The sequence below is a fragment of the Nicotiana sylvestris genome, chromosome 6, assembly GCF_000393655.2.
Source record: "Nicotiana sylvestris chromosome 6, ASM39365v2, whole genome shotgun sequence".
Lineage (NCBI taxonomy): Eukaryota > Viridiplantae > Streptophyta > Magnoliopsida > Solanales > Solanaceae > Nicotiana > Nicotiana sylvestris.
In genome coordinates, this window is record NC_091062.1 from 187,593,723 (window position 1) to 187,617,027 (window position 23,305).

The 23,305-nt window shown below is 36.3% G+C and overlaps 1 protein-coding gene and 1 non-coding gene across 2 annotated transcripts; one reads left to right on the forward strand and one right to left on the reverse strand.

Annotated features, from left to right (window-relative positions):
• The first annotated feature begins 10,039 nt into the window (after nucleotides 1–10,039).
• On the forward strand, nucleotides 10,040–12,415 carry LOC104243296 (probable indole-3-pyruvate monooxygenase YUCCA9). Its single transcript, XM_009798473.2, has 3 exons — nucleotides 10,040–10,904; nucleotides 11,264–11,635; nucleotides 11,996–12,415. The coding sequence occupies exons 1-3, from the start codon at nucleotides 10,254–10,256 to the stop codon at nucleotides 12,212–12,214; spliced, it is 1,242 nt and encodes a 413-aa protein (XP_009796775.1). The 5' UTR covers nucleotides 10,040–10,253; the 3' UTR covers nucleotides 12,215–12,415.
• A 3,702-nt stretch (nucleotides 12,416–16,117) lies between these two features.
• TRNAV-AAC (transfer RNA valine (anticodon AAC)) lies at nucleotides 16,118–16,191 on the reverse strand. The gene has a single exon. It is a non-coding gene; the product is annotated as a tRNA-Val (tRNA).
• Between the last annotated feature and the right edge of the window lie 7,114 nt (nucleotides 16,192–23,305).

The window sequence follows — 23,305 nt, forward strand, 5'->3', positions numbered from 1 at the left end:
TATGTATTTTCAACAAAAATAATGCTCTAATGCCTCCCCCCCCCCCCCCCCGAAAAAAATGATATTTGGTCGACAGTGACCAGAAAATTGGTCACCGGCCGTCGTAATTTAATCAAATTATTTTTAAAGCTTTGTAACTACATTATTATTATTCAAAAACGAGGGATTTTATCACTAAAAATATAGAGAAAAAAGAAAACTAAAAACCCAAAAGTTTTCGTTTTTTATCAAAATAAAAAGTAATATTCCTAGAAGTAGTAAACTATCCACCAGATCATTGGGTCACAATCACAAGCTGGCCAAATTAAAGCTGGTGGGAAAATCGGGGTAATATATAACACATATCCCTATCAAATCGTGCATATGGATATCATTATAATTTTATCTCTATATCTATTTTTCAATCTTTTAATAATACCTTATATATTCCTTTTGCTTTTATTTACTTATCATTTTGGCCTTTTGGGATTTGGCCACTGGCCATAGCAGAGTTGGAAGAATGATAGTACTGATCATTTCGAAGCCTATTTTCTTTTTTCTATTTTTTGGTAGGTCCAATTTATAAAATATTAAAATTTAATATTTATTAAATTTTTTTCATATACAATATTTATTTATTTTCGGGTAAAAAATTATTGATTTTACCTAAACAAAATCATGCATATGCTGAACATTAATATTGTTAATTTCTTGAGATAAAATTTGTACAACATTTTTTTTCTCTCTGGTTTTTTAATTAGCTGAGAGTGATTACAACAACAACAATAACCCAGTAAAATCTCATAAGTGGGGTCTGGGGAGGGTAGTATGTACGCAGACCTTACCCCTACCCCGAAGGCGTATAGATGTTGTTTCCGAAAGACCCTCGGCTCAAGATAATAAGAAAAACAAAAGGAGAGAATATTAGTTTCACCACAGAGATCATAGGAAAAATAGGAACATAAATTGCAGAAGAAAAATACAAGGCAGAAATGATGGCTAGTAAATAGATCTTGCACCGAAAAGAGAAAGTATTAAGACATGGCAATGCCCCTAGTTATTTTAGACTAAAACCTTACAAGACTAGGCTCACAACGGTACTAAGTAACGCGAGACTCAACTACCCTACAACCGTAATAATCGACCTCCACAACTTCCTATCAAGTGTCATGTCCTCGGAAATCTGAAGTTTCGCCACATCCTGCTTGATCACTTCTCCCCAATACTTCTTAAGTCTCCCTCTACCTCTTCTCGTGCCCTCAACAACCAGCCGCTCACACCTCCTTACTGGAGCATCTGGGCTTCTCCTCATTACATGCCCAAACCATCTGAGCCGCGCTTCCCGCATCTTGTCATCAATGGGAGCCACGTGCACCTTCTCCCAAATATTATCATTTCTAATCTTGTCCATCCTAGTGTGCCCGCACATCCACCTCAACATTCTCATTTCTGCTACTTTCATCTTTTGGATATGTGAGTTCTTAATAGGCCAACACTCAGCTACATACATCATAGCCGGTCTAACCACCGATTTATAGAACTTGCCTTTGAGTATCGTCGGCACTCTCTTATCACACAAAACTCTGGATGCTAACCTCCACTTCATCCATCCTACCCCGATACGGTGTGCGATATCTTCATCGATCTCCCCTCCCCCGTGGATAACTGACCCAAGGTACTTGAAGTTGTCTCTACTTGGGATAACCTATGATTCAAGCCTCACATCCACGCCCACTTCCCTCGGCTCAGTGCTGAAAATACACTCCAAGTATTTTGTCTTCGTTCTGCTCAGCTTGAAACCTTTCGACTCAAGAGTTTGTCTCCAAACTTCCAGTCTCTCGTTAACATCGGTTCGTGACTCATCGATCAGAACTATGTCATTAGCAAATAGCATGCACCATGACACCTCCCCTTGGATATGGTTTGTTAACGCATCCATCACCAGGGCGAATAAGAACGGACTGAGCGCAGAGCCTTGGTGTAACCCCATTTCAACCGGGAAATGCTCAGAGTCGCCTCCTACCGTCCTAACCCGAGTCTTATCCCCATCATACATGTCCCTAATCGCCATAATATAGGGAACCGACACACCTTTTGCCTCCAAGCATCTCCAGAGAACTTCTCTAGGAACCTTGTCATACGCTTTCTTTAGGTCAATAAACACCATGTGCAGATCCTTCTTTCTCTCCTTGTACAGCTCCACCAACCTCCTAACAAGATGTATAGCTTTTGTGGTTGAACGACCCGGCATAAACCCGAACTGGTTGTCTGATATAGACACTGCCATCCCCACCCTCGCTTCAACGACCCTCTCCCATACTTTCATGGTATGACTCAGTAATTTGATACCCCTATAAATGTTACAACTCTGGATATCATCTTTGTTCTTATTCAATGGAACCACCGTACTCCACCTCCACTCATCTGACATCCTCTTTGCTTTAAAAATAACATTAAATAACCCAGTCAACTACTCCAAACCTGCTCTCCCTACACACTTCCAAAATTCCACTAGGATCTCGTCTGGTCCGATTGCTCTGCCTCTACTCATCTAACGCATAGCCCCTACGACCTCCTCAACCTTGATATGCTTGCAATGCCCGAGGTCACGGTGACTCTCGGAATGCTCCAATTCTCCTAGCACAATATCCCGATCTCCTTTTTCGTTCAGAAGTTTATGGAAGTAAGTCTGTCATCTCCTCTTAATCTGGGCATCTTCCATCAGTATCCTACCATCTTCGTCCTTGATGCATCGTACTTGGTCCAAATCCCGAGCCTTCCTCTCTCTCAACTTGGCCAGCCGGAATAACTTCTTCTCCCCGCCCTTTTCCCCTAGTTCCTCGTACATACGACCATAAACCGCAGTCTTAGCCTCTGTGACTGACAGTTTAGATTCCTTCCTAGCTACCTTATATCTCTCCATGCACGCTCGCCTCTCCTCCTCACTTATGCTCCCCACCAACTTCAGGTATTCCACCTTCTTCGCTTCCACTTTACCTTCGACCACTTCATTCCACCACCAGTCTCATTTATGCCTACCAGAGACACCGGTCGAGACCCCTAACACCTCTCTCGCAGACGCCCTTATACAGTCTGCTGTTGCTGACCACATAGTGTTTGTGTTCCCACTGCTCCTCCAAGCTCTCATAGCCGACAACTGCCACTCCAACTCTTGGGGTTTATCCTTAGTCAGGGCTACCCATCTGATTCTCGGTGATCCCCGAGCATAGCGTTTCCTCCTCTCTAACCTAATACCAACGTCTATCACTAAGAGTCTATGCTGCGTCGCGAGTGTTTCACTCGGAATCACCTTGCAATCCTTGCACAACCCACTGTCACACCTCCTGAGGAGGAGATAGTCAATCTGAGTCTTTGCTGCCGCATTTTGAAAAGTAACCAAATGCTCCTTCCTCTTTGGAAATCTCGAGTTCGCAATCACCAACCCGAAAGCCTTAGCGAAGTCCAACAGCGTGGTACCTCCTCCGTGAAATAGAAACTGGAGTATCGATCGAGCATCTATATAAAACCTGATTCTCTTTAATTCTTGGAATTAATAAACTTAATTACAAAGAATGGGCAGGGTCTTTTCATGTTTGGTTTAGATAGAGTGACGAACATAGTGTTGATGATAATACCTACTACGCACATTCCAACTTGTTTGGGGAATCAAACAATTTTTTTTAATGATTCTTAAAAATATCTTTAACTATAATTGTAAAGTATACGTTACTTTAATTTTAGAGATAATTTTATCCATAATTATTGAACTTTTGTGTTTGTTACCCGAAAGTCACTTTTCTTTTTTTGTTACGTAAAAATCATTCAACTTTGTGTTCATTACACAAAAATCACTTTTCTTTCTTTTGTTACATAAAAATCATTTTACTTTGCTCTAGTTATCACAAAAGTCACATTTTTATTTGAAAAGTCTATTATGCCCTTGAAATTATATAAACCTTCATATTTATGTAATACCTTCTATATTATATACTATATAATGTCTTTTTAACTATGTATTTTATTTATTATTTTTATAATATATTCGTATTTTTAATTTTTTCATAACTTTAATTTTCAAGATATATTAGTAGTGTTAAAAAATAACTTTTTTCAGCAATTCTATTTTTTGAATTTAATTGACCGACCAACTTTGGTCGGTATGCCCTTCTGACAACACATTATTGGTCGCGTTTTGGATGGTTATTGGCCATTACCGACCAACTTTGGTCAATTTTTTTGGACGTTTTTTCCCGAATTTCTAGTTGTGTAATTTTCAAAATAACCAATTGCCCAGGTAAATCCCCAAGAAAATATCCCCAACTAAATTCGCATGTAGTACTTAGGGATTTTCCTTCAGATTAATATATGATTTGTTCCTCGTTTTTTTGTTTGTTTACCCTGCGAATTTTCTCACGGAAATATTGCCGATTTATTTCTCTACTAATATATATTAAAGTTACTGACAAATTTAATAACGCTACTAATATATTTTGAAAATTAACGTTAAGAAAAAATTAAATGTATGAATATATTATAAAAATAATAAATAAAATAATATTAAGTTATTTTATTTATAAATAAAATACATAGTAAAAATATATTATATAATATATATAATATAGAAGGTATTACATAAATATGAAGGTTTATATAATATTAAGGGCATAATAGACTTTTCAAGTAAAAATGTGATTTTTCTGATAACTCGAGCAAAGTAAAATGATTTTTGTATAACAAAAGAAAGAAAAGTGACTTTTGTGTAATGAACACAAAGTTGAATGATTTTTACGTAACAAAAAAAAAGTGACTTTTGGTAACAACACAAAAATTCAATGACCACGGATAAAATTAACTCTTAATTTTAACCAAAACTTTAGTTCTGTAAATAATATTTCATAAAGGTTAAAGAGTTGATGTTCAATGCTATAGCAATATATATGAAATAATAATAAAACACGTTAAAGATCGAAATAACCTTAATTTCATCTTTTATTTTTTATTTACTTCAAAATAAGGATAAAATTGTAAACTATTACGGTATACAATATATGTACGCCATATGTTCATTTTTTTTATGCGATGACCTAAACATTTGACAAATAAATATGCGCTAGATATTTTAGCGAATATTACTCTCTGTATTACGACCTTTGTATTACAATTCTTGCATAATTTTATCTGCGGACGGACGACTCGAAATAAATGGGACCACCTGGTGTTTCAGCTGGCAAAGTATGGGCATTTTAGGGTCCAATAGCCCTAGTAGTCAAATCACAACTCCAGATGGTGCTTTGGAGTCTAGTTCTTATAGGTCTAGGGGTGGATCTTGAATTTGATGTTTATGGATTAAGTATTTTAATCCTTTTAAGTTATTGCTGGATTTCAAATTAATATTTTATACATATTTAATAATTTTCTAAAATAAAATATAAAATTTGAACAAAATTATCAAATTCGGTCGAACTCGTAACTTTACTGTCACGACCCAATTCCCAAACCTGATCGTGATGGCGTCTTTCATGAAGACAAGGCCGATCATTCAACCCAATTCATCCTTTTAAGACAATTAATTAACACCATTATAGTATAAACATGATTTAATAATATCCAATAGCGGAAAGTATAGATAAAATACGGAAATCCAACCCAACTCAGCTTTAACCGGGGTATTACAAGTCATGAGCTATTACAGAGTTTACTAAAATTCTACAAAGTATGGAATTAGGAACAAAGTCTGAAGATATCATAAATAACAGAAGATAAGGGAGAAAACGGGTCTGCGAACGTCATGCAGCTACCTCGATAACTCCGATGAAAACTGAACAACAGAAAACTCGCTCTATGATACCTGTACCTGCACACATGGTGCAGGGAGTAATGTGAGTACTCCAGCCCAGTGAGTAATAAATATAAGTAATGACTGAAGGTAAGAAAACACGTTAAGACACACAACATTCTATACAGAAGTAGTGAAATCATTTAAAATAACAATTCAGTGAAATATCATGTGAAATTTCTTTTAAACCAGTAAATCATGTAATTTGGCAGTAAAATGACAAGTAGAAATCTGCCTCTCGGGCTCAATATCAAAACAACAAGTAGAAATCTGCCCCTCAGGCTCAATATCAAAATAACAAGTAGAAATCTGCCCCTCGGGCTCAGTATCAAAATAATAATAAGAAATCTGCCACTCGGGCTCAGTATCAAAATAATAAGTAGAAATCTGCCACTCGGGCTCAGTATCTCAGAACAGTGTAAGCCCCTCAGGCTCAGAATAGTATGAAGCAACCAGTCAATGAAATAAGAGTACATAATTATTATGGCAGATAATGCAGATAAGGAATAAATGCATGAGTGCAATGTAATGCATATAACGGTACCATCTGGTACCCACTACGACGTGCAGCCCGAGCCATTCATATTTATTTATCGTCGACGGTGCTAACTGGGGGTGTGTACAGACTCTGGAAGGGCTCCTACAGCCCAAGCGCAATAGCAAGCCATCTCGTGGCATCAAATTTAGGCCCTCAATCTCATATCAATATCAATATAATCACCCAGGCTCTCGGCCTCAATATCAATGTAATCAACCAGGCTCTCGGCCTCAATATCAATGTAATCAACCAGGCTCTCGACCTCAATATCAATGTAACACTGTTGCGGCGCGCAGCCCGATCCATGCTCTGTCCAGAAATCATCATAAGCCCCTTGGGCATTCGTAAAACAATAGTTCTCAGCCCGAAATATCATTTAGAAATATTATTTAAGTTTTCAAATCTTAGAAAGATGGCTGAGTTTGCAAAACAGTATTTAAAACCTTGGACTGAGATCAAATGATATGCAAAATATGCGAAAACAGTGATATCAATCCCTGAATGATTCAAATAATTGGCAAGAAGCCCAAATGTAACAATCAAATCTAAGTAAGGATGATTCTCAATTTAGTTCAAATAGAAAACACGATAAAAACATCTCTTGGGACGGACCAAGTCACAATCCCCAATGGTGCTCTACCCCATGCCCGTTATCCGGCGTGCAAGTCACCTTAATATAGCGTTACAATGTGAAATTCTGGGGTTTCAAACCCTCAGAACATCATTTACATCAATTACTCACCTCAAGACGGCCAAAAGTCTAGCTCGATATGCGCTTGCCTCTCGAATTGGCCTCTTCATGCGTCGAATCTATCCAAAATCAGAACGAATATGTCACATTATGCTGTAGGAACAATACCCAATCGAAAATAACCGAAAAACATAAAAATCCCGAAATTTGGCAAAACCCGAGCCCCGGGCCCACTTCTCGAAATTCAGAAAAATTAACATCAACGGATTTCTTATCTCGCCACGAGTCTATACATATAAAATTTACCAAAATCGGACATCAACTCGACCCTCAAATCTTCAGATCTTATTTTCAAATCCCTAGGCCTAAATCCCAATTTACTCCTCAAAAACATGTAATCTAGTCGGATTATTCGATGATAATTCAATATTATGGAGTAGAAATGATCACAAGTGACTTACCTCAAGATTTCCAATGATTTCTTGCTCAAACATTGCCCCAAGCCGTGTTCTTTCACAAGAAAAACGTGAAAATGAGCTAAAAAAATAGAACAGCACTAATAAAACCCATTCTGGTCGCTAAAAGACCTTTCCGGTCGCTAAAGGTGTCAAATCTGATCGCTAAAGGTGCACACCAGAACCTTCTGCATCAGCAATATTTATTTTCACTAAAAAGGCTCTAACTCCACCATACGAACTCTGAATTCGATGATTCTTATTTCTATGAGTCACAAATAATAATACGAACATAGTCCTTCAATCGAAACTCAATTCGGAGCTCGTTTGCTCAGTGCGATATCCATTTCGCTCGTTAAACAATTAACAGATGTTTCGCGTCAAAAACCCAATCGCGACTTAATGAAATTAGACCAAACTTTCCAGATCAGTCCTATAATTCATTATCAAAATTACGGAAGTCTCGAAATCAAATTTTAATCTCTAGAACTAAAATGGACCTTTGGATCATTACGTGTTTATGCTCAAAACAACAAAAATCTTCCAAAAACTCTTCCAAAACTTATCCGAGCCTCATGTGACCCCGACCAAACATGCCAACACACTCCATAACATCATTCAAACTTTTTACAATCAACATAACACCTCAAACAACATCAAAACCATCAATTCACATCGAATTCAAGCCTAAGTTTTCCAAAAACTTCCGAAACACGCATTTGATCAAAAACACGACCAAATCACCTCCGAATGACATGAAATTTTGCACACACATCCCAAATCACATAATGAAGCTACAAAAACTTTCGGAATTCCATTCCGACCCTTGGATCAAAATCTCACCTATCAACCGGAAATCGCTAAAATACTACTTTCGCCAATTCAAGCCTAATTCCACACCGGACCTCCAAAACCAATTCTGATCGCGCTCCTAAGTCATAAATCACATAATGGAGCTAGACAAATCATAAAAATTCCGATCCGGGATCATTTATACATAAGTCAACTCTTGGTCAAGCCTTTCAAATTCAAAGCTTTCAACTGAGACTGTTCTTTCAAATTCATTCCGATTTTTCCTGAAAACCAAAACCAACGATCTACATCAGTCATAATACATAACACGGGGCAAGTCATGCCCGAAAACTAGCGATCAAAGTGTAAAAGCTCAAAGTGACCGGTCGGGTCGTTACATTTACTAACTCTTCCCTCGTTGTAGCTATATCCTTATGTGGGGACATTTGGGACCAAAGGGTCCATTAGAGATAGGGATTGGGTGAAGTTAAATCAACCCTTCAACACCCTATCCACGTGGGCATCCTAATGGTTTATCCTAGTCAGCTTTTTATATTCCGGGTTCGTACAGGACATTCGATAAAATTGAAATGATACAAAGAAGATTAACACGGTTTTTTGCACAAAAATAACACGCACAAATCAAGAAATAGTCCGATAAGCCAGTAAGCTTCATACCTTATGAAGATTTTTCTGTGATCTTCAGTGGGGCTTAGCTTCACAGTAGGACCATTAGAATCAGTTTGAATTATTGATCTCTTAATTATTTATAGTTCAAATTGAAGGAGCATGTTTAGTTATTTTCAGTACAACAAAATGCATTTCCCCTTGATAGGAAACAAGGGAGCTGCTTACTATTCTAACCATCATTATATTTGAATTCATCTAATTACTATCATTAAGTTTGTGTCACCTAATTACCATCATATGGAAAATTGTACTATAACTTATAATTAAAAACAATGTGGAAGAAATGGGTTCACCTGTATGATCTTATGTATCCATTCTATTCTATTTAAAAGATATGGTGACGGTAATGGAATCTAAGATGGAGGACTAATTGTTATATCTATAAGAGGATTTAATTAGACGGTGGCGGTAATGGAATTTAGGACGAAGGTCTTATAGTATCTATCTAAACGAAAAAATATTGAACCCATTCCTGGTCTTTCGTTGCACATAGAAGGAAAAAAAGCTTTTTCGATATCCTTCATATTGATGATATTTTTCTTTTGAGAATCGAGTCTTTAAAAGGAGGACGACTCTTTAATAGTATCATATTCGGGAAGGAAAAATTGTTTGTTCGATCTGCCTTGCATTGAACAATGAAAAGTTTAGCCAACCAGAAACTTTACATATGCATAAACATCAAAATTATCGGAACAAACGAGACTGTTATAAAAAAGTTTGTCTGTACTCAATTTTAAACGTCTCACCCCATAAAACCATAATAATTCTCAAACTATACAACCGAAAAAAAGAAGTCAAAAACAAAAGGAATAAAAACCAGGAGCTAAACCCACTCAATCCAATATAAAATCAGAGTATAATATTTTAATAGCATTAATTAAGTATGAAATAATATACTAACAAGTAAGCATATGATAGCTTATGATTTGAGAATGACCCGTCAAATGCATTAATTTCCCATCTTCTGTCACATGCCCCTTTCCTATGCCACAGGACAAAATATAACCTTCTATATAAGCCCACTTCTACACCCCTCTCTTCAAACAAATTCAATTCTCTCTTCACAAAATTCTCTATACTCACATACAAAAGTTCAAATTTTACACTTAAAAAACCAAAACTCCAACACCCTTTTCACAAGAAAGCAAAACATCTCTATTTCATTTCATCCATTTGTCGCTCCGATTCGTTTGGAAAAAAACACCACTTGCACAGTCATTTGTCGCTCTGATTCGTTTTGGAAAAAACACCATTTTTCACAAGAAAGCAAAAATGTTTACCATCTCAGAACGAAATTTCTTTTCGCGAAGATGTGTTTGGGTAAATGGACCTGTTATTGTAGGTGCAGGTCCATCGGGATTAGCTGTAGGCGCTTGTTTAAGAGAACAAGGTGTTCCTTTTGTAATTCTTGAAAGAGCTGATTGTATTGCATCTTTATGGCAAAAAAGAACTTATGATCGTTTAAAACTTCACCTTCCAAAAAAATTCTGTCAACTTCCCAAATTTCCATTTCCAAATCACTATCCTGAGTACCCAACAAAGAGACAATTCATTGATTATCTTGAATCTTATGCCAACCATTTTGACATTAAACCACAGTTTAATGAAGCAGTTGAATCAGCTAAATATGATGAAGCTTGTAAAGTTTGGAGGATTAAGACTGTTTCTCCTATTGGCTGTGAAGTTGAGTATATTTGTCAGTGGCTTGTTGTGGCTACCGGTGAAAATGCTGAAAGAGTAGTGCCTGATATTGAAGGATTGAAACATTTTGGAGGTGAAGTAATTCATGCTTGTGATTATAAATCAGGAGAGAAATATCAAGGGAAAAAAGTTGTTGTTATTGGATGTGGCAATTCTGGCATGGAAGTTTCTCTTGATCTTTCTAATCATAATGCTCAACCATCTATGGTGTGCCGTAGCTCGGTAAGCAGCACACAGAGATGAATCCAAAATTTAAATTTCATGGCTTAAAATCTTTAAGTTCTTACGACTGAACCTGTTACTCTTTTGAAATAACAGTTCCGAAATTTTATGTTTTTTGAGATTTTAAAGATTTTCATAGTTATATTTTTTGAAATTGGCACATATTTAAAGAGCAGAATCCATTGACTCTAAATTTTGAGTCTGCCAATGACAATTCTTCACTTTATTTTGAGTAGCAAACCTTTAGGTTTTTACTACTGAACCGTTAGACTTCTAAAATTACGAGTTTAGAATTTAATATCTTTTTAAATTTTTGGCTATTTTTCTAATGTTATTTTGCTCTGTTTTTTCTTGTTCAGGTTCATGTTTTGCCAAGAGAAATCTTTGGGAAATCAACATTTGAGTTGGCTATGTTTATGATGAGTTGGTTGCCACTTTGGCTAGTTGATAAAATTCTACTTATTATTGCATGGTTTATATTGGGAAATATTGAGAATTATGGACTAAAAAGGCCATCAATTGGTCCACTTACACTCAAGAACACACAAGGAAAAACACCTGTTTTGGACATTGGTGCCTTGGAAAAAATTAGATCTGGAAAAATTAAGGTTATCCCAGGAATCAAGAGGTTTTCATGTGGCACTATTGAACTTGTCAATGGTGAAAAATTAGAAGTTGATTCTGTTGTTTTGGCTACTGGTTATTGCAGCAATGTCCCTTTTTGGCTACAGGTGAGAAAATGTCCTAATCCTTCTGGAATCTTTTTTTAATAATGTGGACAGTTTTGGAAGTTTCTTATAATGATTTTTAAGGTACATATACAGACAAGATAAAAAAAAAAAAAATTACGCTGTCGGTGCAAGAATAAACACTTTTGCAAAAATAGCCAAAAGAAAGAGGTGGTTATAGAAGGTTCTTGAACAGTGTCCTAATGACTACAGTAAGTTTAAGTTACATATACAGACAAGATAAAGAATTTTTACACTGTTAGTGCAAGAATAAACACTTTTTGCAAAAATAGCCAAAAGAAAGTGGTGGTTATAGAAGGTTCTTGAACAGTGGCCTAATGTTATTTTTGTTATTTTATACAGGAAAGTGAATTTTTTTCCAAGAATGGATTCCCAAAGGCACAAAATAACTGGAAAGGAAAATCTGGGCTATATGCAGTTGGATTTACAAGGAAAGGGCTAGCTGGTGCTTCTGCTGATGCTACAAAAATAGCACAAGATATTGCCAAAGTTTACAAAGATGACCTTAAACAAAAGAAGCAAAAAGTTTCTACACATAGAAGATGCATCTCAACTTTTTAATTCATCTCCAGAGCATATACAAGTTCAGAAATTCCATTCTTCTTCTTTTTTTTAACAGGGGTCATGTATAAAATAAATGTGTAAAAAATATATATAGAGAATATACAAAAGGAAAACAGCAGAAGATAGCTATATACAGAGATAAGCCCTCTCCAAAAATTAGCTCAAGTTTTTGCTAACAGTTTGGGCGTTTTACCTTGAGGATGAAGAGGCATTTCTCTATTCTTTTTTTTTTTCCAAGATTTTTTTTAAAACATTGGTTTTGTTTGTATTGACTTCCCATACAAATTTGTACAATTATTATTGTTTATTTAATAAAATGACAAAGATAGTCCTTTATTGTTTTTTTTTTGGTTCAAAAATAAGCATATATTGCAATTAAGTTAAACGTACAGAGAAGTGATGCATAGACTGCATCCTACTAGAACACACACTATTAGATAATACACAACTGCTAGATAATATATCATTACACAAACCCCTAGTATTACTATTATCATCTACAACTAACTTGCATCATTTGGCTGAAGCGTTAGTCTTTGTTGGAGCAATGTTGGGATTAGACAAAACATGTTCTGGCGCCGTAGTTGTTAGTAACATTATATACTTGTCTTTTTCAAAAACTTGTCTTACAAAACCTGGGATTGTATCAAAAATACACCGAACATAGTTATTTCCAAAGGTGCTTGCTTCCTTAGCTAGTAGATCTGCCAACCTATTTTGTTCTCTGTACGCATGTTGCACTACTGGTTTATCTAACTTGTCCAGGAGGTACCGGCAGTCAATTAATATATTATCAAACAACATATTATTAGATTGAATCATTCTAACAATCTCTTTCGCATCCACTTCCACCTCCAGTGGGTTCAAATTATGTTCATGCGCAAGTGTAAGACCAAGTAGCAGCGCATGTAATTCCGCTGACATGGCTGTATTTTTTGGGATTGAAGCAGCAAATCCCAGCACCCATTCTGCTTTTGAATTTCTAATAAGTCCACCGATACCCGCATTCGTATCCGAGCAAGACCTATCTGTATTAAGTTTATAAAACTTATCTTTTGGAGGAATCCACTTAAGATTAGGCTGTCGTGTTCTAAGACATTTATGACCTTTAGCTGTTAAATAAGTGAACTCAACAGCCTGCTGAGTTGTATGGCCAATGGAAGTCTCTCAGTACTATGATTGTAAATGTTTTTATTACGTGCTAACCATATGTTCCATAGGCTTAGTGGTACAAATGAGCACAAAGTAATGTGATAAGGAAACTTAATGCCCTGACAATTAATTAGTTCATGCAACCAGTTATTTGGATGTGTGGTATTAATAATTCGATCAATATACTGGCTGATGCCCATTTCTTGCCAGTATGCTCTAGCACTGTTGCAGTCCAGAAACAAACGTTTTACTGTTTCATTTTCTTGATGACAATGTTGGCAAGTCGCATCTTGAATTAGATTAATATTTTTAAGGTAATCTTTAGTAGGGAGTCCTTTATGATATAGAAGCCAAATAAAGCCTTTGATTTTGGGTTGTATAGGGAGTTTCCATATCCAAGAGTATTTTATACCTTTATTGTATCTGTACTCTTCATAAAATTGTTTTAAGTTTTTTGCTTAGCTTTCATGACAAATTGAGTACTAATGTGTGTGCGCGTGCACATATATATATACCAAAAAATATATATATGTGTACATGTACGATATGATCATACTTATTTTGAACCCACTGAATCTAAATTCAGAGTTCGTCTCTAAAATAGAACTAAAATAAACTCTTATATGAGAGAATTGTGGGCTCATTGTTAAATGAAAATGAATTTTTTAGTGAGAAAATGACTTCAAAATCACATTTTGTGCATACTTAAAAAAGGAACTGACAGAATACGTAGTACTGGAGAACGAATGTGCTAGTATTTCTCAAGTTCTTTTAAAGTCATATTCAATACAGTTTTGGGGTTCTGATAGCAACCAGTCATCATTTCAACACCCTTAGCGTGTACATTATTGGTTTAGGTACATTAAATAAGTCCCCCAAAAATAAAAATAGAAATAAAAAATAAAAAAGTATTGAGCTCAATTCTAAAGAATAATGTAGACGGGTCCTTACCATCATATTCATTGTGAACGCACTAACTTTATATTATTTGACTCCGAGTATATGGAGCCAAAACTTTGAGATCTTTCACCAAGGCAGATCTAGAATTTCTAAAACATGATTTTATCACTAAGAAAAGGAAAAAAAAAGTACTAAGTGAAAATTGATCCATATTCCTTTGGATAAACTTAACCTTAAACCAAGTGTCCAATTCAATTTTTTTGAAACATAAGTGCCAGTAGAAAATATTAGATCAATTTTAGAAAATATGTACATAAAATACTTATTTTGATGATGAGAACATGAATTAACGGGCACCTTTATTTAGGGCTAAATCCGCCCTTATTCTTTCATAATATCTCACTCATTATCATTATTGCTATTCCTTTACATTCGATTCTGAAATAGAGAGATAATCATTGCTTTCTTTGTGATGATGATTAGATTTTTATTAGAGTTTGACACAGCTCTAATCATAGTAAAAAGGTATCAACTCTCTGTTGTCTAGCACATGGACAGACTCATGCTTTTAATAAATTTTTTACTGTTAAATCTTCTCTGTAAAGCACATTAGGCCTCATTTGTTTTTATTAAGATTAAGACGTCTGAATCTGAATACGCATCTGAATATCAAGATATATATTAAGATTAAGATATTTGAATTTGAATTTGAATATATAAAGATGTGTATTAAGATTTGAATAGAAATAATTAAGACTTTTTGATTTTTAATATCTGAATGTATAAAATTTATCTTTATTTGAAAATTAATAAACATAAAATTCAAATGAAATACTGACTAATCCAATATTTTATCAATAAAATATATAGTTTTTTAAAATATGATAGTTGGTGGTGGTGATAGCTAGCGGGTGAATGCCGACTAGAGGCGGTGGTTTGTGGTAGTTTTGGTTGATGATGGTTGTTCGTGCTAGTAGCTAGTAGTGATTGATAGTGATGGCAATTATGATCGATGATGGTGGTGGTGGGTGGTGATAGTTAATAATGACGGGTGGTGGTGGTAGTTATGACTGAGGAAGGTGGTGAGCGGGTGATGGTAGGTTATAATGATGGACAATCCCGGCTGTGGTTGTTGATGGTGATGGAGTGGTTTGTTGTGGTAGTTGAGGTGGATGAGTGTTGATTATGGGTGAGAATGTTATATGGTGGTCGGAGTGGTGGGGATAGTGGGTGGTGATGGTCGATAATGCTGACGGCTATGATCGAGGATTATGGTGTCGTGCTGGTGGTGGAGATGGTGGTGGTGGTGGTGGTTGAGTAGGGTGGTGGGGGTGGTTGAGTAGGGTGGTGGTGGTAGTTGATAATGGTAGGCGGTGGCGACAGTTAATAATGAATATGTGATAGCATCTTAATGAAATTAAGTCTCTGTTATAGATCTTAATCATACAGACCTATTCAGACTCATTAAGTGATTGTGAAGTAAAAAAAATACTTAATAATTAAGATTCAGATTTTAAAAACAAATGCACTTAATGTCTGAGATCTGAATAATTAAGATTCAGACCTCCATTAAATGCAAACAAATGAGGTCTCGCCACATCTATAAAGAAACTAGGAAAAGTTAAAGTAATAAAACGTTTTATCAGTATAGTATTTCCATAATTAAGCTGTCTACTAAATTATTTTTGTGACAAAATATAGTATTACTAACAAACCAAATCAGAATAATATCTCGGTATAGTATTGGCATAAGTTGTCTTGAAACTAAATTTGGTCACAAAATATTGTTCTAAACTTCTAATAAATCTAAGGGTCAGAATAGTCGAAGTAAAACAGAACAATGTCAAATGGCTTCGCCCGAACTCGAACCGGAGACCTTCAGTGTGTTAGACTGACGTGATAACCAACTACACCACGAAACCAGGATGTTAGATCCTGGCACCCTATTTTATAAATCCGTAAACTAAAAAAAATTACGGTTGTGTTTTTTGAATTTATTTTATTAGTTTACCTTCAAGTGATATGTATTTTTATTTTAACTTGTAATTCTTTAGATTTATTGGTCTGATGAAATTATCGGGCGGGGGTAAATATTTTCCATCTCTATTCAGAGGCGGACCTAGGATTTAAAGGTGGCAGTGCACATGAACAAACTGCTCAACTAGTACCCCCATCGGACTTTAATCTTAAGGGTTCCAAATAAAATATATAACCATTTTCAACATATATACACTTATATATTCAGAATTTTTGCAAAGTAAACTGGGTGCGGTTTTCTCCAAGCATAGGTCTGCTGATATCAAATCATGTTATTTCGAGGTAAGATTCAGAGTTTGTTCTAGCTGAAGTTAGCTAGAGATGATCTTTGGGCTATGACGACATTTGTATAAAACCACATAGTATACATTTAGGATTGAAGTTTGTCTTTCTGAAAATTGATATGAATATAACAGGATAAAAAGCTTCTCTGGAATGGTCCTTTGAAAATGTTTTTCATCCACAGACGAATAACGAGCTATGCTACAATATGTAAGAATGTCAATAACACCAGAAACGTTGTTATCATTTATCAATAGAAGTTTCTCAGACTCAGTGGTCCATATATGATTGTTACCCTAACAGAAGTTCAAAGAAAAGTTCCTCACTTCAGCACTTAGAGCAAGAAGTTTCTACAACATTTTAGTACTTTAAATTAGTTAGAACAGCGTACGTATAATATAGTTCCAAGTCAGACATGAGTATACACATTCTATTCACATTTAATTCTGTTGGTTGATGAAGTTTTGTGGCGACATGTCAAGACACAGGCCTTCTGCTTTATACCGGATTCATTCGAATCCGGTACTTTTTATGCGTTCGGAGCATAAATTAATGTGTCAAATGCACTACAATTACAATAAATAGTAGGTCTGAACATATATATAATTTTAAAAATACAATAAGATTAATGCTAAAAATCTTAAAAATTGAATGTGCAAAGCTTATCAGCCTCTAATCTGCACTCGTTGTCATATAAGAAAAGCAGGTTTGCAATGTTAGGACGCAATATGCATGACTAAGAAGAATGAAGAAGAAAGTATTGAGGATAAAATGAAATTGGGTCATAAAGTTGAATTGCTGATATAGTCAACTCTTAAACTTCAAATCTTGAATTCGCCATATTGCGAATTCATGTTCTCATCTATTAGGTTTCCTTTTTTTTGTTCCTAAGTCCTAATAAACATTCAACTATGAAGAATTTGGGGGCAAGTGCACAAGTAGTCATTTCTCAGGGATGCTATTTAGAGATTAACTATTACTTATTTTGCCTTGAAATTTTAAACTAAAAATCTTAACTTCGAGACAATTTAAGACATTTTTTGTCCCCGACAATTTGAATTGAAAAATTAAAATAGGCTCGAACCCGAGACCTTTTGTTAAGGGAAGAGCAGCCACATCCATTGCACCACATCCGTTGCACCACATCCGTTGATGATTAGAATTTTATACTATCAATGTATTTTAAGTTGTAAAATTTGCCTACTTATTTTCAAAGTTACCAATCCCGTTTTTTAGGGACAATACATGGTAAAAGTTGAACTCTTCAAATAGGAGCCCGGAACCAAAATGTGGTTGATTTGGACTCAAAGAATCAAAATGTGTGGAAAAAAATTGGGCACCATAATATATATAGCGCGGTGAACTACTGCGCTATATTTGAACTTAAATGGGCGAGAAGGTATAGCGTCTTTATTTATTGCGCTATACCTTCTCCAGTAAATAAAGTCGTTATACCTACATAAATAAACAGGACATCTCCTTCCCCACCAAAAGAGAACACTCTCCCCCCTTCCCCCCGCCCCCCAATTAAAAAATGAGAAACAACGGTCCCCTCCACCATTTTTAACCAAAAAAAGCCCGAGTGGAGCCCACCGGTCCCACAAAAAGTATAAATTCTCGGTCCTACATCATATCTAAGGCGTTATCTCGTAGTGGGTTGTTTGTTTCGGCTCCAAATCACCAAATCTTCAACTTTCCAAAAACTTTAAATCGAGGTATTCCGACTTATTTTTTGTTAAAACTCATGTATAAAAATGTCACGACCTAAACCGATGAGCCGCGACGGGTGCCTGAGTACTACCTGTCAACCACCCCTAAGCATGCGTCTAAGATATGAATCTAAATAACATCTGCTGAATTACGAAAATAACATATATGAAGGAAACCTGCCAACAAGGCATATCTACGTATACATGCAAGATACAGTGGGCGAGCCGGCAAGGCTGCTACAGATAACTATACATCCAAAACTGAAAGCCGACAAGGCCACATACAACCCAACTAGACATACTATCTACAGACATCTAATAGAAACATAACTGTACAAACGTATCGTACCAAAATCAAAAGCAGCTCCGGATCAAGTGGAACACACCAACTCTCGCTGATCAGGGATCCTAAAAAGGGGGACCGTTAGTTTGCCTACCTGCACCTGCGGGCATGAAATGCAGGCCCCGTAAAATAGGGCGTCAGTACGAAAAATATACTGAGTATGTAAGGCATGAAAATTAGTACGTAAAAGACATAGATGAAACATGGAATAAGGAAACACATCTTTAAATCTGAATAACTTTGTAAATTCTAAAACGTTTATAATGTCATGCACGTGTGTATAAATGTCGTGCCATACATAGGTATGGGTGTACATAATATCATCAAGCCGCTGAGGGCATCCCATCATATCGTCTCGGCCACTGTGGCCAACATTATCAACATATACCAGCTTATCAGGTGGTGGTGCATATATAGCACCGTAACCTTTTCCCATATCCCATATACATATATATACATATATACGCGTATATAACACCATCTGGTCATGGATCAATGCACATGTATAAATGAATGAAATGCATGAAAAATACGTAATAATCTCAATATTCCTTCCGGATAAACTTTTCCAACTGCGTATTATTCTGAGACCCATGAATAGAAGATAATAATAATTCTCATGGGGAATAAAGAATATAGACACCCCTACTATTTTTATGAATAGAGTGTTGAGATAGACTGAATTAGTGTGGCCCAGGCCCAATTCTTATTTATATGTTGTATAACAGATTAGGCCCAATTAGTTAGTTAGTCAAATTTTATTTTCTTATTGGGTCATGTATATATAGAAGGGGAACCCGGTTTGTAATAGATAGATTTGATATTTTTCATTTGTTTGTTCAGTCAATAAGAAAGGTTCTCGAATCTTCTCTCCATTTTCTCTCTAACTTCAGCTTCTTCTTCACCATCGAATCTGAGAGGATAATGAACATTAACATGGTATCAGAGCATAGATCTGTGTTCGTCTAGTGTCATGCTTCCGACCGATTCTACCCTCGCCGATTTTCGTTGAGTTTTTCGAAGTATAACAGTGTTCGTCGATTATGCGATATTTTTCGGTTAATTCTTTGGTATTCGATGGGTTTTCTTCACGAGATGGCATTTTTTGGTGTTGAATCTGAAGATTTGGTCGACATTCTTCAAGTTTTGACCGCTTGTTCGAGCTAGGGATTTGAGCTAGGGTTTTCTCCCTCGATTTTCCTTATTTCTGAAGGTCGTTCTCTTTCCGGTTGCGAAAGAGGCTGGTATATCTACTCTATTCTCTTCTATTCCGGTGATATAGTTGTTGGTGTTCTTACTATTTTAGCCGTTTTCTCTCTTTTTGTTGCCAATATGACAAATGGTAACTCTGATCCCACTCAAACCATTGCATCTCCTTCTGGTTTGCGCATTGTGTTTCATGAAGACGATTATACTCACCCTTGTCACCCCTTATATGTTCACCCTTCTGATGTGCTCGGAACTTCTCTCCACTCCTTTTGATGGTACATGCTATGGTAGCTAGAGATGTACTATGTTAATTGCCTTGTCTATTAGAAATAAAACTGATTTTATAACTGGTGCTACTGGGAGACCTCCTGATGGGTCACCCTTAGCTAGACAATGGCAAAGGTGCAATGATCTCGCAATATCCTAGCTGGTAAACTCGTTGTCTAAAGACATTGCTAGGAGTGTAGAATATTCTAAATTTGCTAAAGATATATGGAATGAACTAGAAGAAAGATATAGTAAAGCTGATGGGGCCAGGGTCTTTGAATTAAAGAAGGAACTGACCCATATCTCTCAAGGATCTCTTGATATGGCCTCCTACATCAATAAGATAAAACAGTTGTGGGATGAAATTGCCTCCATCTCAGTTGGTAGGGCAAGAGTTTGTACTTGTGGGGCCAAATCAGCTGAGGATGAGGAACAAAGAGCTTTTCAATTCCTCATGAGTCTAAATGAAACTTATGTTCAAACCAGGAGTAACATCTTAATGATGAAGCCTCTTCCTTCTGTTGGGACAGTATACAGTATTCTTTTGTCTGATGAAAAGCAGAGGCAGGTATTTACTGGGACTCAGTTTCCCTCTAACTCTGCTTCTTTCACTGCTGGTGTGCTGAATCCTACACCAAATCACAATGTTGGTATGTCAAAGCCTAATTTCCCCTCCAAGGTTTCCCTTGAGTCTACTAGGTCTTCTGCGGTGTGCAAATATTGCAAAAAACCTAGTCACAGCATTGACAGGTGCTATAAATTGCATGGATTTCCACCCAATTTCAGACCTACAAAGAATTTGGGGCCCAAAAGATCAGTTGCTCATGTTGAGCTTGACTTTAACACTATGTCTGGTATTCCTACTATGGAGTATGGTGCTGATATGTCTCAGTCTCAGAGTCAGTCTTCCTCTGCAGTACCTGGCCTTACCAAGGACCAATATTCCCAACTGATGATGTTACTTCAGCAGCAGGCCCAAATCACTGCTTCCCCTCCTGATTCCAACCTCATAGTGTCTGCCAACTTTGCTGGTGTGTTGCCCACCCAAAAGGGAGTGTCTTATGGAGCTTGTATGATGAGTAGAGTAGATGGAATAATTTGGATAATAGATTCAGGAGCATCTGATCATATGACCTCCAATAAAAATTTGCTTTTCAATATACAAACCTTACCTGTTCCTTACCTAGTTTCTCTTCCCAATGGCTATAAAGTCAAAGTTACTAACATTGGCTCTGTAGTCTTATTCCCTGATCTTACTCTTCACAATGTTCTTTATATTCCTAGTTTTTAATATAATCTCATTAGTGTTCATAAGCTGTTATGTTATGATGTTGATATTGTACAGTTTACCAAGGCTGCTTGCACTCTACATGGCCCTTCACTGAAGAAGTCAGTGGTGCTTGGTAGGCTGGACAATGGGCTTTACAAACTCTTTCAACAAGCCATTTCTGTTGGGCAACAGTGTTCTACTTCACTTTCTCCTTCTCTTAATACTTTTAGTTCTGTTTCTTGTTCTTCTTCTGCAACTAGTGATACATCCTTTGTAACTACCATTGATGTACCTAATAAAGTCAATAATGCTGATGTTGTTTGGCACTATAGACTTGGACATGTTTCTTTCTCTAAGATGAAGCATATGAATAATATTGGCTGTATTTTTTCTTCTAAACAGTCTTTTACTTGTCATATATGTCCTTTAGCAAGACAAACAAGATTATCTTTCCATGATAGTTCTATACAAACTACCAAACCATTTCAATAGATTCACATAGATACTTGGGGTCCATATTCTACATCTACTTATACTGATTCTAGGTATTTTCTAACCATTGTTGATGACAATACTAAAGTTACTTGGTCACATTTCATGGGTGCCGAGAGCAATGCTTTTGACCTTCTCAAAGTTTTTATTGCAATGGTTGAAACTCAGTTTAAATATGTAGTCCAAACAATTAGAAGTGATAATGCCCTTGAATTAGGTTCTAGTATTGCAGGTTCTGCGTATTTCTCCAGTAAGGGAATTATTCACCAAACTTCCTGTCCACACACTCCACAATAAAATGGAGTGGTGGAGAGAAAGCATAGACATTTACTTGAGACAGCTAGAGCCCTTCTCTTTCAATCTCATCTTCCTATTCATTTTTAGGGAGATTGTATTCTTACTGCCACATACTTAGTTAATAGGTTGCCTTCCACTTTACTCCTTGGGAAAACACCTTATGAAATGTTGTTTGGGTCTGTACCTGCATATTCTCATCTCATAGCTTTTGGATGCCTCTGTTACTCTACTGATACTAAACCCCACGAAAATAAGTTTCGTCCTAGATCCATTCCATGTGTTTTTATAGGATATCCCTTTGCCAAGAAAGGATACAAATTATATAATCTCTCTACTAAAACAGTCTTCATCTCAAGGGATGTTGTTTTCAAGGAACACATTTTTCCTTTCCTTGGCTCATCTGTTGGTTTACCTGATCTTCATTCTCATTTATCTCCAGACACTTTTGATTCTTTTACTATCTCTTCTCCATCTTCTTCCAATTCTTGCCCTCCTTCTCCTGATTCTTCCTCCCATGTTCTTTCTCCTCCTTCTTATTCTGATTCCCCTCCATATTCCTCCAATTCTCCCATTTCTCCCTCTCCTACTTATGATCTTCATTTGAGAAGATCTTCCATACCTCATAACCCTCCTACTTACCTTAAAGACTTTGTTTGCCATTCCTCTTCTCTCATTCTTCCACCCAGTCATGATGCTCCTTCTATTACTCAACTTCATATTACTGAACCTCACTTCTATTCCCAGGCTGCAACTGTCCTTGAGTGGCAGGATGCTATGAGGAAGGAATTTGAGGCTTTGGAAGCTAACAAAACTTGGGAAATTGTTCAGCTGCCCCATGACAAAAAGCCCATTGGCTGCAAATGGGTTTATAAGGTAAAGTATAAAGCTGATGGGAATATAGAGAGGTATAAGGCTAGATTAGTTGTCAGGGATGATACTCAGGTAGAGGGTGTTGATTTCCATAAAACATTCTCTCATGTTGTCAAAATGTCTACAGTCAAAACCCTTATTGTTGTGGATGTCAAACAAGGTTGGCCTATGTTTCAACTTGATGTCAACAATGCATTTTTGCATGGTGATCTTGATGAGGAAGTTTTTATGAAACTCCCTCCTTCTGTTGGGACTTCTTC

Excerpts from the sequence above, each read along its gene's own strand:
- LOC104243296 (XM_009798473.2), top strand. The coding sequence starts at position 10,254 with ATGTTTACCATCTCAGAACGAAATTTCTTTTCGCGAAGATGTGTTTGG. Across the intron at positions 10,905-11,263 it reads CTATGGTGTGCCGTAGCTCG|GTTCATGTTTTGCCAAGAGA; the intron begins GTAAGCAGCACA and ends TTTCTTGTTCAG. Across the intron at positions 11,636-11,995 it reads ATGTCCCTTTTTGGCTACAG|GAAAGTGAATTTTTTTCCAA; the intron begins GTGAGAAAATGT and ends TATTTTATACAG.